This window comes from Bubalus kerabau, chromosome X, assembly GCF_029407905.1.
Source record: "Bubalus kerabau isolate K-KA32 ecotype Philippines breed swamp buffalo chromosome X, PCC_UOA_SB_1v2, whole genome shotgun sequence".
NCBI classification, from domain to species: Eukaryota; Metazoa; Chordata; class Mammalia; order Artiodactyla; family Bovidae; genus Bubalus; species Bubalus kerabau.
Genome location: NC_073647.1, coordinates 3,808,315 through 3,821,662, shown reverse-complemented (window position 1 = coordinate 3,821,662; position 13,348 = coordinate 3,808,315). Strand labels below are relative to the sequence as shown.

The 13,348-nt window shown below is 38.7% G+C and overlaps 1 protein-coding gene and 1 long non-coding RNA gene across 3 annotated transcripts in view; one reads left to right on the top strand and one right to left on the bottom strand.

Moving 5' to 3' along the window:
• WDR44 (WD repeat domain 44) overlaps positions 1-6,752 on the bottom strand; it is a 91,159-nt gene extending 84,407 nt beyond the window's left edge. The window contains exon 1 of the mRNA XM_055565656.1: positions 6,259-6,752. Coding sequence (XP_055421631.1) covers positions 6,259-6,335 — 77 coding nt within the window. The 5' untranslated portion in view covers positions 6,336-6,752. The remainder of the gene's footprint in view (positions 1-6,258) is intronic.
• Positions 6,753-6,925: 173 nt separating this feature from the next.
• LOC129639389 (uncharacterized) lies at positions 6,926-12,623 on the top strand. 2 transcript variants are annotated; one of them, XR_008708376.1, is made up of 4 exons: positions 6,926-7,457; positions 8,573-8,711; positions 11,300-11,386; positions 11,898-12,623. It is a non-coding gene; the product is annotated as an uncharacterized LOC129639389 (long non-coding RNA). The 2 variants fall into 2 exon arrangements; XR_008708375.1 differs by lacking the exon at positions 11,898-12,623 and having other exon boundaries at positions 11,300-11,736.
• Positions 12,624-13,348: the final 725 nt, after the last annotated feature.

The following is a 13,348-nucleotide window of genomic DNA, read 5'->3' as shown; positions in this document are numbered from 1 at the left end:
AAGAAAAGAAAAAAAAAACACATTACTTATGTTATTGTTATATATTGAAACACATGCCAAAATTGGCTAAAGCATTAAAAGATTAACCACCTCAGTTAAACTCAAAGATTAATTAGGCATATTTAGAAAGATTAATCAGGCATATATTTATTACTACACCATATAATATTAACAAGCATGAGCACCAAAAACAAACATTAACACAAACATTATATAAACTACTATATGACCTATCAGTTTATATATCCTAAATATTTCTTCAACATTCTTATTTTTAGCAAGACAAACACGTTTGTAACTTAACTATTTTAGTTATTTGAATTCTGAGATTTTTATGAGATTTTAAAAAATAGAACATAATAAACATCCGTACAACTATTCAATCTTTACATTTCTTTTCCCATTTATCAAAGGCTGCAAAAGAAAGATAAACTTTCCTATTCAACTTCTAAACTGTTTTCCCGAATTAGAATGAAAAGTCCAAACATTCTTTCTGCTATCTACAGAAATAATTTTTGGTAGAAGCCAGATTATTTATTTGTGAGTTGATGAATCAAGGTACTTTTAAGTTACTTCAGCTAGCTGGTGATGACATAGAGTCTAAAATCATATTTGTATATATTTCTTAAATGGTAACTCAATCTTGAAATTTATTCTAGCTGATATGACACATGGATGGCCATTGGATGCCAGTGATGTAATGCATTCAATCTTCAAGACAATGACTAACAATGGAACTGATAAAATTAGCATGAGAGAAATATTACCTAAACATGTTCCTGTTAAATTCTGTATGTTTAAAATGTTTGGAGACAAAAAGGTTTTGTGAACTTAAAACCAATTGACCCTAATGGAATGCCAAGCTAAAACTGTCAGACAGCTGCAGCTGGTAATAAAATGCTAAGATCTGAAGGGCTTTAGCAGAACCTGATTATATAGTAATCCTAGTATCTGAGCAGGCAAAAGAGCTAGAAAAATAACTGATAGGCTGGTTGCTATAGTAACCAAGATAAATTTGTATAGGACTGGGGAAAAACATTGGGGTTGCCATCAGGTATGAGGCCCACATTATGTCTTATGCAGTTTTTCCACAATTTTGAATCATGAGATGACAGACTAATACAAAGGCTGCTCAGTCTGAAATAAGAGAACAGATAAGATTCCACTCTGAAGAGTAAGGAAAGCACCCAATTAAAGGTTTAGCTTGTTAGCAGAAGAATATCTGACAGCAAGGGTGGAACAAACCTTGTGAAAGTTTGTAGAAATTAGCTTAGCTATGGGTAGAAAACAAAAATGTAGGTTAATTAGCAATTCAAGTTAAATATCAGTAGGGCATCATAAAGTACCTACAATTTTTATTACTTTAAATTAATTCTTATAGACCATTAATCTCTCACAGAAAGGGTTGTTTAATTCACAGTATAGGTGTGTATCTAAAACAATACGAAATACTGTGATTCATCTGATCTCAGTTATCCATGTCCCAGTAAGCAGTCTGAGAACCTGGTCTCTCTCTCTTGGCTTCAGGGGCTACCTTCACCACCTACTCCATCACCACCACCACCCTGTCCTCCACCTACATACTCCAGGAAGTAATTACCAGAATTGCAGGCAGAGTTTGAGGAGGAAACAAACAGCCTCTTCAAGGTTCTTGCCTGGCAAATTCACCTGACTTTGTCAAAATCTAAACAATGAACTGAAAAGAACACAAGGACTGTCATGTACTGTGAAGGTTATGCAGGTCTCAAATAAAAACAATTAGAAGTTACTTTTTGTTCTGTAGGACCATCACTGAACTGTCAACATCCTAAAACTATCTAGGTTTTTAACATTTTTAAAGATCATATTTTATCTACCCTATTTTTTGAAGTAGGTTACCCCAAGAACAGAATAAAGTTTTCAGTTTTAAGAGTTTGTACAGATTCAAATTGAGTCCTCAAACTGCAGTACTGCTTTGGACTGTCCTACTTCCATGAGTCACCAAACTGACAGTTGGAGGCCACTAAATTTAGAGCTTGAAATTACTAATTAATATGCAAAAGGTCCCCTCCCACCTCTACATGATGTTACATGGTGTGATAAAAAAGCATATGTAAATATATTTCTATCAATCAACAAAGCCAATGGCAATCAAATATAATCCATAATTCATCTATACCCATGAACAGCCATTTTTAATAAGGTTGTTAAATAACAGCTTATTTTTAATAGGGCTCTTAAATAACCCATATCACACAAATAATTTTTAATTGAAATGCATCAATTTTCAATTCAGAGAGAAATGTTTCTGATGTCCAAGTGAAAAACAGTTTTCAACAAAGGCAGTTAGGCAACTTTTTATTTTTTAGACCAAACAACTCTTTGGGACAGTTTGATCTCAGTTCTTATGACTTAAAAATCAAGATTTGGGTTATTACTCCAATCTAAAATAATAGACTGCAATTGACACTAAACTAACAAAACAAATAACCATCCCTGTTCTTATATTAGCTGTTCTGTCACCGTTTTTTCATCCAGACTTGGAGAAAATTAGTGGGCAAAAGTGGGGATCCTAGAACATTCCATGTCCTCTGACAGCAAGACATGAAAGAAACAGAATCATGGTAGATGTAGTTGACTATCTCAGGAGTCCTGCTAACAGAGTATGTGCCAGAAACCTACAGCAGGGATAACTGCCAATACTTTCCTTCCTTCTACAGACAAGGCATCATGGTATAAATGAGGAATCAGGAGACTTGGGTTCTAGTTCTGAGTTTGCCGCTAATCAGCAATGTGTCACTTCCCCTCTCTGAGCATAGTTTCTCTTTCAGTTACATGGAAGGGCTGGGCCAAATGATCTTCTGTCCCTTCCTACTCTAAAAATTTTACCATTTCTTCCAATAAAAAAAATGAAGAATGCTCAAAACATCACGTTTGTTTTTACAACATGTTCTCAGTGCCAGCCTTTAGTATGTGTATGCATAATCCACACAAAATAGCACAAACATTCATTTCACATATAATTTACCCAGTAAATATCTAATTTCAAATCTACAGGTCTTAAATCATGTACCAAATACCATCAAGTCTGTTAAAACTCTCCTCAAATTAAAGATGAGGAAATGAAATGACTCATAGTCCAGGGCTTTTTTGTACTATACCAAATTTCCTCCTCCCTTTCCTGCTTTATCAAAAGATAGCATGATAGCAGAAGATAATTCTAGATAGTGAAACTGATCTGGATTCAAGTCCTAACTTTGCCATTAGTTTGCTGTGTCACCTCGGACAAGTCACTTTCCTTTCTCGGGGCTTTGGCTTTCACATTTTACATGAAGGAGTTAAACTAGATGTCCCTTTCAGTTGTAACATGCTATAATCTTATAACAGCCCTATCTGACAAAACAAAATACACATTCTTGAAAGAGAAAGTGGGTATTTCTAGTCAAGAGAACTGAAGTTTGGGCTACTAGTTTTAAATATATGCATCAGTTCAACTTAGCAAGTTGGTCCTAAAGCATTTGACTCAAGTATCTCTTGGAGGAAATTACCTTGAATACACACACACACACACACACACACACACACAGCACACACCCAGTATGGGGTAGCTATGATGTACTAGAAAAAAATACTGGAGTAGGAGTCCAAAGAACTGGTTTCAAATCCCAGCTGTCACTTAGAAGCTGTGTCCCCTAGGCCAATTTATTAACCTCTCTGAGCCTAAGGTTCTTCATTAAAATGGAGAAAAGAATAAGGAAATCTGACCTAAAATATCAATCAAAATAAATCGTTGTAACTGTGATGTACACTGCAAAGCTGGACAAGTGGAGATGATCTCCCACTGTGGAAAAGTAGCTGCATTCAAATCAAGTCTTCCTATAAAAAACTGGACTGGTTTTTAACTTTATTAACTCTGATTTAGGAGAATAACAAAGCTGAAGACACCATTGGAAGGGGAAAAGAAGAAAGAAATCAGCTTTAGGAAATGGATTGTTTATCTGGATTCTGCTAATTAACAAAACATGAGATAACTCTCAACAGCCTATTCAGTTTACTACAATCTGGTGAAATGTTCTGTGTACTCTAGAACATGCAATGCAAGGAACATTTCTTAAAGTGCCCAAACCGGGTCGGTTAACCTCTTAGAGTGCATATGGTGTAAATCTCTGAGTGTGTCTCAAGGGAGAGAAGGTACTTCTAATAACCGATATCTGATGATACCATATGTTTTCACAAATCAAGATTTCTCACTCATTTCTAGGTTGTCAGTTACCCAGCCAAGTTTCCTCACAGTACCTTATGCAAATAACAAAAACTGTCACAAAGGACAGAGGAAATGTTAATAATGCCAACCTTGTGCAGTCCTCTCAGTACTGCTAGTTCTTTTCAGATTAAATTCTCCAGTAGAGTTTAATTTCCTTCGAAATCCCCTCAGTAATGCAGGATGGAACCTTGAAATTCATAGACTGACAGTAGTTTTACCCATAGAGCTCAACATCCTCAATATTTGGGCAGGTTAGAGTTAAAATCAGAAGGCTGGGTCCTAAGAGATGTTTTTACTTTTCACCTAGCATATCAAAGGATCAAAATGCTTGAGAAGTTTATTATTCCAGGAGGGAAGAAGTGACTAGCAATTCTATCAAAATGACTCATTCAGTTTAGATAAGTTAAATAACTCCAAGTTGTGCATACTTCCTCCCAAAGTAAGCACCCTGTGAAGTTAAATTTGCTAATTACAAGAAAGGAAGGAGAAGGGAATGAACACTGGAGTTCTTTCTGCCAGGTACTGGATTACTAGGCAGTTTACACAGGTTCTGATGTAGCTGTTATTCAAAATTAAATGTTACATTCATTGAAAAGAAACAATACTCATACAGCCCTAAATTTATTAAATCATATGATTACTTTAAGGGGAATACCAGGAAGACAAAATTTAATTTCAGAGGACTCCTATATACTTGGAAATCCAAGTGAATTTTCTATCCTCTACCATCTAGCTGTGAATTTGTTTCATATATTGAACTTAAAGGAGATTCAATGCCATCTCAAGATTGGCCATTGCCACCTTCAATCCCATACTAGTGATTTGAAGGTTAGTGGAAACACACTCATTAACGACCTACCAACGTACATTTTCTCTGCTTTTGTTGCTGTAACTTTTGGGGTACATATTATATATAATACCTATTCAGTTTTAGAACGACTTCTAGAATGTACAGATAATAGTAATTTGCATTAAGGTATTTCTTCCAAGGGTAAGCTTGCAAATTGAAGGCAGCTAACTTTTGGAAGCATATTAGTGACTTTTACAGTAACATGACAAATTTTACCCATTTTCAAGTTCTCATAGCACGAAAATGTATTTCACTGCCTCTAGTGCCACACAAGACCAGTAGAAGAGTTCGGTGAACTCGCTTTAAACATTATTCCAACTGGGAAGAGTCGGGAGTGGGTTAGTAGAAGTCCCAGGCAAAGCGAAGCCTTCCAACTACTGTAGTTCCTACTCAGAATCTCCCTATTAATCACCACTAAAACATTTTGCAGAATTAGATAAAGAGCACCAAGCTGTGGCTCTCCTTCCAACCACAGATTACTCAGCACTTGTTTGTATCGCTGTAGTCGGTTGTACACATTTCTGTACGGCAACTCTTTTAAGACCGCAGTCTCGCTAATGGTAAAGGACCTCGTCTTCGATTTCCTCTGCCTCATGGCAAGGTGGTATTTTAATAAAACACCGCGGATCTAGAGTACATCAGCTAGAGGACTTTCCTAAGTAAACACCCAGTCTTCCCCCTCCCCGCGCTCCGCTCCTTTTCTTTTTGTGCAACCAAAAGAGGACTGCAAATAGGGAGTAGAGACACCTCTGAATCGGATAGGTAAGTTAGCGGCAAAAGAAGAAGAAAAAAAACAACCGTCAGTGCAATTCCTGTTACCGCTCCTTTAATCTATGGCCCCCAAGGCCAAAACGGATGTTTCAAGGTAAGCTCTGAAACCCTCAAATACACATCTCCGGCTCTCGAGCTCGTAAACTGTCCCACCTCGCAGAAAGCTGGACAAGAGAAAGAGGCTCCGAGAGAAGCCCGGGGGCCGTTTACCAGGGCCAAGAGGGGGGTTTGTCCGAGGTGGGCGATTGCCCTCCCCGGAACTCACTCTGAAGTAGCCGAGGGAGACGGAGAGGGGCTGCGGCGGCGGGACCTGGAAGGGGTGTAGGGGGTACGGCACAGGGGAAGCCAGGAGACGGGGACGCCTGGCTTCTGGGCCAGGGCTCCGGTTACTTACCCGATAGGGTCGCCGCCCTCCAGGTGCACATCTTCAGGGGCATCAAAGAATTCCTCCGTGTCGCTTTCCGACGCCATTTATAGGACACACCCGGGGGTGAGGGGGCCGGCGCCGCCTGGAGGGAGGGTGACTCTCGTCTCCTCCTCGTCGTCTTCCACCCCGGCGAACCGTGGGGAGGTGGGTCCCGGAGAGGATGAGGAGGGAGCAGACGATCTGAAGAGAGGAGCTGGACAGGGGGCCGCCGGCAACTGCCGGACTGAGGCAATAACCAGCAGAGCGGCCGTCTGAGGAGGCGGCGGTGGATCCAGGGACTGTTGCTGCCGCCGCTCCCGGCGATAGGTGTGTGAAAAGAGCGAAAGAGGCGGTGGCTCTCCTCAGTGGGGGAGGGCGGGTGCGCGGACGACAGCAGCTCCAATATCTCCCGCAGCGGCAATTACAGCTGCTGGGAGAGCTAGTTGCCCGCAAAACACGGACGCGCACCTACCCTCGCGAGATTTCGGGAGGGGCCGGTGGGGCGTGGGCGGAGCGAAGAGGAGGCGGGGGCGGTTCCTGAGAGGCAGAGCTCAGATTTCTTGTACTCGAGAAGCCTATCAAAACGGCGCAAGCGCCGTTGAGGGCGTTCGGTGAGGGCCGGAAGTAGTGGGGAAGGGTGGGGATGAGTGTTCTGAGGGGAGGAGTCTAGAGCCTACGCCTGAGCGGCGCTGTCCCCCGACTTTGTGGGAGCGCGCCTGATGTAGGTGGGGTCCGGCAGAGTGTCCCATTCACTAACTCTGCAGTTCTAAAGAGAGGCATTTTTAGACGGGTGATTTGGAGTCGGCTTTTTTTCTTATGAGGAAATGGTGTCGGGATAAGTTGGCATTGTGGTTTAAATTTTCGTCGATTTAATTTATCCAAGCCCAGATTCCCAAACCCTAGGGAGTAGGCGGGTCCACCTCCTCTAGCGTTATGGGGCATAACCTGTGCTATTTAGTACAAGATCTCTAATTGAGATCTCTAGATAGGATCCTGCCGGCCAGAGGGTGGGGTCCAGGAGAGATAGTGGGGAGTGTGCCAGTTCAATGGAGTAATGATGGATTTGTTGCTGGAGCTGAGCCACTGTAGGGCCTCCGGTTACTTTCTCTTTACAGATACCTATTGTTGCCCACACTTAACGGGAGAGAAATTCTTACATACTGGTCAAGATGTGCATCAGTCAAATGGTAAATATATTGAGCAGATTCCGTTGCAAGGCTAAGAGCTTGTAACTTAATTCTGATCCTCGACTACCCAGTGTCCAGTGATGAGAATAGAAAGGTGCTTATAAAAGACCAAGATGTTCTTTGTTAACGCATCATTGACCATCAAAGTGATAATGCTGACTTTATATATAATCGGGAAGCACATTTATTTTTCCAACTGCCGAGACAGGAAGGCACTCAGAGCTGTTTGCACTACAATTGTTGCTCAAGATGGCGGCAAAAAGCAACTGGGACCGCGGGCACGGCCTCAGAGAGGCTGGAATGGGATTCTAGATTCCTACGTGGAAAGCAACCAGGAAAAGATCTGGGGTTGTCTGGCGAGTTTGTGTAAAACCGAATGCCATATACTATGTATTCTTTAACACCCTAGGGAGTTGAGGGAACATGCTGCATAATCAAATAGGGTAATATTTCTTGCACCAAACCTTATGATTATTCATAAGGGGTAGATAAACACCAGTAAGTAGCCACCTTCAGTTCAAGTCAGCTACTACTGTCAGATAAGTTTAGGTTAGACTAAATTGACTGTCAAATAAGTCACTAAAAATAGAAAACAAAAATGTTTGGCTTCCAGAACTTTTTGTATTTAAGAAGTGCACATAAGAGATTTGTGGACCCAATTATTAGCTTTTATGTGTTTTAAACATGCTAATTTTCTAGGTTTAAAATATATATCTCAAAGTACAAACTTTATTTTGTTGCTCACTATAAGGGGCTTTCCCAGGATGGTAAAGAACCCGCCTGCCAATGCAGGAGACCCAGAGTTCAATCCCAGAGTCAGGAAGATCCCTTGGAAGAGGGCATGGCAACTCACTCCAGTATTATTGCCTGGAGAATCCCATGGACAGACGAGCCTTGTGGGCTACAGTCCATAGGGCTGCACAGAGTTGGACATGACTGAAGCAACTTAGCATACAATCAGGAAAGATATGCTTTTTTCCCTTATGGATTATGGAAAGATATAAGTAAATAAACTACCTGAATTTATTTTCTTCCTAGCTATGCAGCCCCAGCTATGTAATAGTTAATTTACATTTGCCTTAAAAATTAAAACTTGATGTCATGTTCTGTTCTAGGTGCTGAGCATAATTCAAAGATGAAGACAATTTACTTCCTGTTTCCCAGGAGCTCACAATCTAGCAATGGAGGAAAATACAGTCTCCTAAGTTGGTGTTTTTTCCATTATTTCATACCACCTCTCTTGGACCTTTTAAGGTATCTTAAACATTATGTTTAGAAAAAGCTGAAATGAAATAGGAATGATAATCCAATAACATTTTTAGAGCTGTTCAAGTTATCTATTTAAATGCTTCTATCAATTTTATGAGAAAGTGAATTTCTGGAAACATCAAAACACATGTGTACCACCTATGATCATTTTTAAAGATGTCAAAAGATGTATTTGTTTTGCGTTAAACATCTGTTCTTGAGTTTTAAGGCAGCAGATTTTAGGCTTAGTCCAAGGCTGTGGTTTTAAAATTTTTCTCCTTATTAGAAATGAAACTCTTTAATCAAACCTGATTTCATACAAGGGTCCACATATCATAAAAATAAAAACTATTATAGTTGAAGCAGGGATAATTCAGGTTCCTGCCTGCTTGGCTTTCCTTGACTCTCAAGAGACTGCTGCAAGGCTCCATTAAAAAAAAAAGTGAAAACTATTGGCCCAAAGCAGGTGTTGGCAAATTATGGTACCGGAACTCTGGACAAATCTGTCCTGCTGTCTGTTTTTGTAAAGAAGGTTTTATTGGAACATAACCAGCCGTACTTGTTTATATATTGTTTATGTCTGCTTTCAGAGCAGAGTTGAGTGGCTCATTTCCAATGACTATAAAAACTACACAGTTCTAAGGCTGATGGGTTTAAGGAAACTTTTTATGTTTCCTTATCTGCATAGCATAAACCCCGCTTAGGGATTTCAAGCGCTAAAGTCACAGCCAGTGTATGAAATAACTTGTCTGTGGTGTGGAATACTGGCTCTCGCCTCTTGTCAAGAATAATACAAAATGGCAGTATCTTTGGGGCCAATTTTGCTCCAACCCCAAGAGTAATCACCTAGAACATCAGTGATAAAACTGTAATGCATGTAGGCCTTTGCATAAACAAGAGCTAAAGTGATAACCCAGGGAAAAACTTTTTTATGTACAAGGTTAGGTGATTTGAGCTATAATATTTACATGAAAAGATTTAATATTGCAATCACCGTGAGAGTTTTTATGGATTTTAAAGTAGCAGAATCCATGGGAAAAATCATTCTGAAAATGGCCAAAACTTGTCAGGGCCAAGATTAAATTCTGTAATCATCAACTTTCAATCATCTGTTTGAAAAGTCAGTTGTGTTACAGATAATAATAGTAAAACCTAAAAAACTTTTGACTTTGAATTTTTATGCCTTTTTCAGGTCCATTCTACCTTCTTTTTTAAACGTCTTTATTGAATTTGTTACAATATTGCTTCTGTTTCATGTTTTTTGACTGTGAAGCATGTGGAATCTTAGCTCCCCAAACAGGTATTGAACCCACACCCCCTGCATTGACAGGTGAAGTCTTAATGCCACTGGACCACCAAGGAAGTCCCCACCTTCTTAATGATGGTTTATGTTAATATTAAAATGAATTTTCAATCTCTGAGCACACAAGAACTGAAAGTAGAGAAAGAGTCTAGAAATGTGTCAAGAGACACAGAGAAGCCAGCCTGGAACTTAAAATGTGTTACTGATGTGTAATGAAATATTTTTTAGCCATATATTACTATTCAGGACCCTGGAAGAAAGCTAACTGGAATTATGTTAAACCAAAAAAGGGAATTTATTCACTTACATAGTTAAGTACAGACTGCTCTAACACTTGTCTGTTCCTTTGTGACTAATGTATTAGAGAACAATTTAAGTGTAAGATGAATTTTGCATTTTCTTATGTGCAGTTTTGTCAGCCAGAAACATTAGGTGAAAACAGAAAACTAAACCCAGATGAATCAAGTTGCAGAGGAGTACATAAAATACACATAGACCTCAGCCATCTACCAGTTGCCTCACTTCTGTGTATGTTTTGAGTCATACATCCACACCTAGTGTTGCAGCTTTCCACCTGATTTCAGATAACTGTCCATCTGTCACCTCGCAGTAACTCATAACTTGCAACCCTTCTGATACCCATTTCCTCAAGCAAGCTTCAGGTCTTTTTCAAACTAAAGCACCATGTTTATTGTAGTATTTTTGTATTTTGTAACCAGTTAGCGTGTAAAACTGTGCTACCATTTTCATTAAGTTCATACCTTTTTTGTATATGTGTCAGTGACAAAGTTTTTAAATCTTGTACTCCTAGTCCCATTTCCCCCATAAGCCCTGTGATTTTTACTGAACAACTTTGCATAGTGCAGTAATTTTGGGGAAAGCCTATGTTGTATTATAGCAACACTGACTGTAGTCCAGATGAAGTAGCTTCAGGCATAGTGGGATCCAGAGTCTAAGAGATCTCAAAACTTTCTCTTTCATCTTTGCTTATCTTTGCTTCTTTTGTGCTTAGACTTCAATTTTCCTATCACAGACAGATTCCTTTTTGTTGTCAGCAAAGCTGACTGTAGGCAATTGGTTTATACTGTCTTAATAATTCTCAATCCTAAAGGAAGTAAGACTCTCTCTCTCTCCTAGTGTTGATATATTAAATCTCAGGGTCTATGTTGATTGGTCTTAGGAAACCCTTGTAGCTAAGGGAATAGAGACTCTGAATTTTCAGGCATGGGTCAACTGATTCCCTGCCACACACCACGTAGGGAGAGACTACTCTGATCATCTTTCTTACTAGGACCACGTGGAGTATGCAATGGATGTTTTTTCCAAGAAAGGGTTACTAGCAGACAAGAACAATGTGCTAACCACCAGTCGTTAAGGGGTAAGTCTCTAAATTCATTGACGTGACAGGAGCTGATAATGTGTTAAATGAAAACAGATGTTATGAAATAATTGCATGAAGAATAATTCCATTTATGAAAATTATTTATCTATGTATCTATATGTGTATATAAGCGAAGAGACTTCTGGAAGAGTGTTCCCAAATGATTAATGGTGATTGTCTTTGGTTGTTGATTAAAATAATAATGAAATTTATGGTTATTTGTACCTTTCTAAAATGACTCAGTTTTCTACAATGAATATGTGTTACTGTGTAAACGAGGGGAAAATATTAAAAGAAAATATATAACCAATTATATACAAGGTAGACTTACACATGAAATGAAAATCTGAGATTCATTTCCAATATAAGGTATTACATGTGTCACACTTAGCTTCTGGAACAGTTTAATAAGTGCCACTAAGAAAATGAACTTGGAAAAAATACCCACAAAGAAAATCTTGGAATGTAATTATTCTACTGGTAAAAATTCATGTTTTCTACACTGCAGGCCTGACAAAGAGAATGGTAATGATAATTTCTAAAGCAACTGTGAAATGATGCACTGATGTGGAGCTTCTAGAAGCAAAGTATAATGTTAGAGGTTCACTTCTAAATAATATGGACTAAGAAAAATTTTGTTTTTCAAAACAGTAAGTAGTAATATATGACCTAATCTAAAGAGAGAGAAGCTAAGACATATGAACTTTATGCTTCAAAAATTCACTCCAGGTCAAAATCTGAGGAAGAGATCTTTTATTTTTCTTTCATGGAAGAAAAAGAATATATACATTCATACATATATATGTTATTTTTTAATTGGTGAAATAATCTGGTGGCAAACATTTACATGGGAGAATGGCATTGAAACATGTAAAATATCATGTATGAAATGAGTTGCCAGTCCAGGTTCGATGCACGATACTGGATGCTTGGGGCTGGTGCACTGGGACGACCCAGAGGGATGGAATGGGGAGGGAGGAAGGAGGAGGGTTCAGGATACACATGTATACCTGTGGCGGATTCATTTTGATATTTGGCAAAACTAATACAGTTATGTAAAGTCTAAAAATAAAATAAAATTGAAAAAAAAAAAGAATACCCCTCAGTGGTTCCCATCCATTTCCCACTGCCACACTCTACAAATTATAATGGATGACATTCTCATGAATGACAAACCAAATTTTTATAATACCTAAAACATTTTTCAGAGAAGTAAAGCCTTACAAAAACTGTATTTGTCACAACTATTAATGTGTATGAGATATAGTTACTATAAGCACAGATAAGATAAAACTCATGTTACATGAAATTTGCCTACTTTTACTAATGTTTCCCCCACCCAAAATGGCATTTTGGAATAGAAATCAATAAAAGACTTATTATAGGAAAAAAAAAAAAAAGAAATATCAGTCAGGCTAATGTGCGCACGTGTGTGTGTGTGTGCATATACAGTTTAATCGAGTTTACTATCTTATAGCAAATGAGCCATGTTAATGAGACAAGTGTCTAAAATAGTAATATTGCTCCAAAAATTAAAGCAACTGGTTGATATTTCTTTTTTTCCCATTTTTATGGTATTTATCTAAATAGAAACATCCCAACATTGGGGTTTATGGTAGGCAGAATTTTAAGCTAGACCTCCAAGACTGCCTCACTCCGTCTATACACACGTCTTCTCCCAGTTATTTAATTCAGTGCTAATCCATCTGCTGTTGTGATGGCATTGTGCAGATGTAATTAAAGTTCCAAATCAGTTGACTTTAAGATAGAGGGATGATACTTGTGAATCTGACCTAATCACATGAGCCCCTTGAAAGCAGAGTTTTCTCTAACTAGTGGGAAAAGAAAGTCAGAGAAATACTCTCTGGCAGGCTTGGGAAGAAAGCAAACATCTAGGGAAAAAAAAAAAGAAAGAAAGCAAACATCATACTGTGTGCTGACTTTGGGGGCCAAGACATG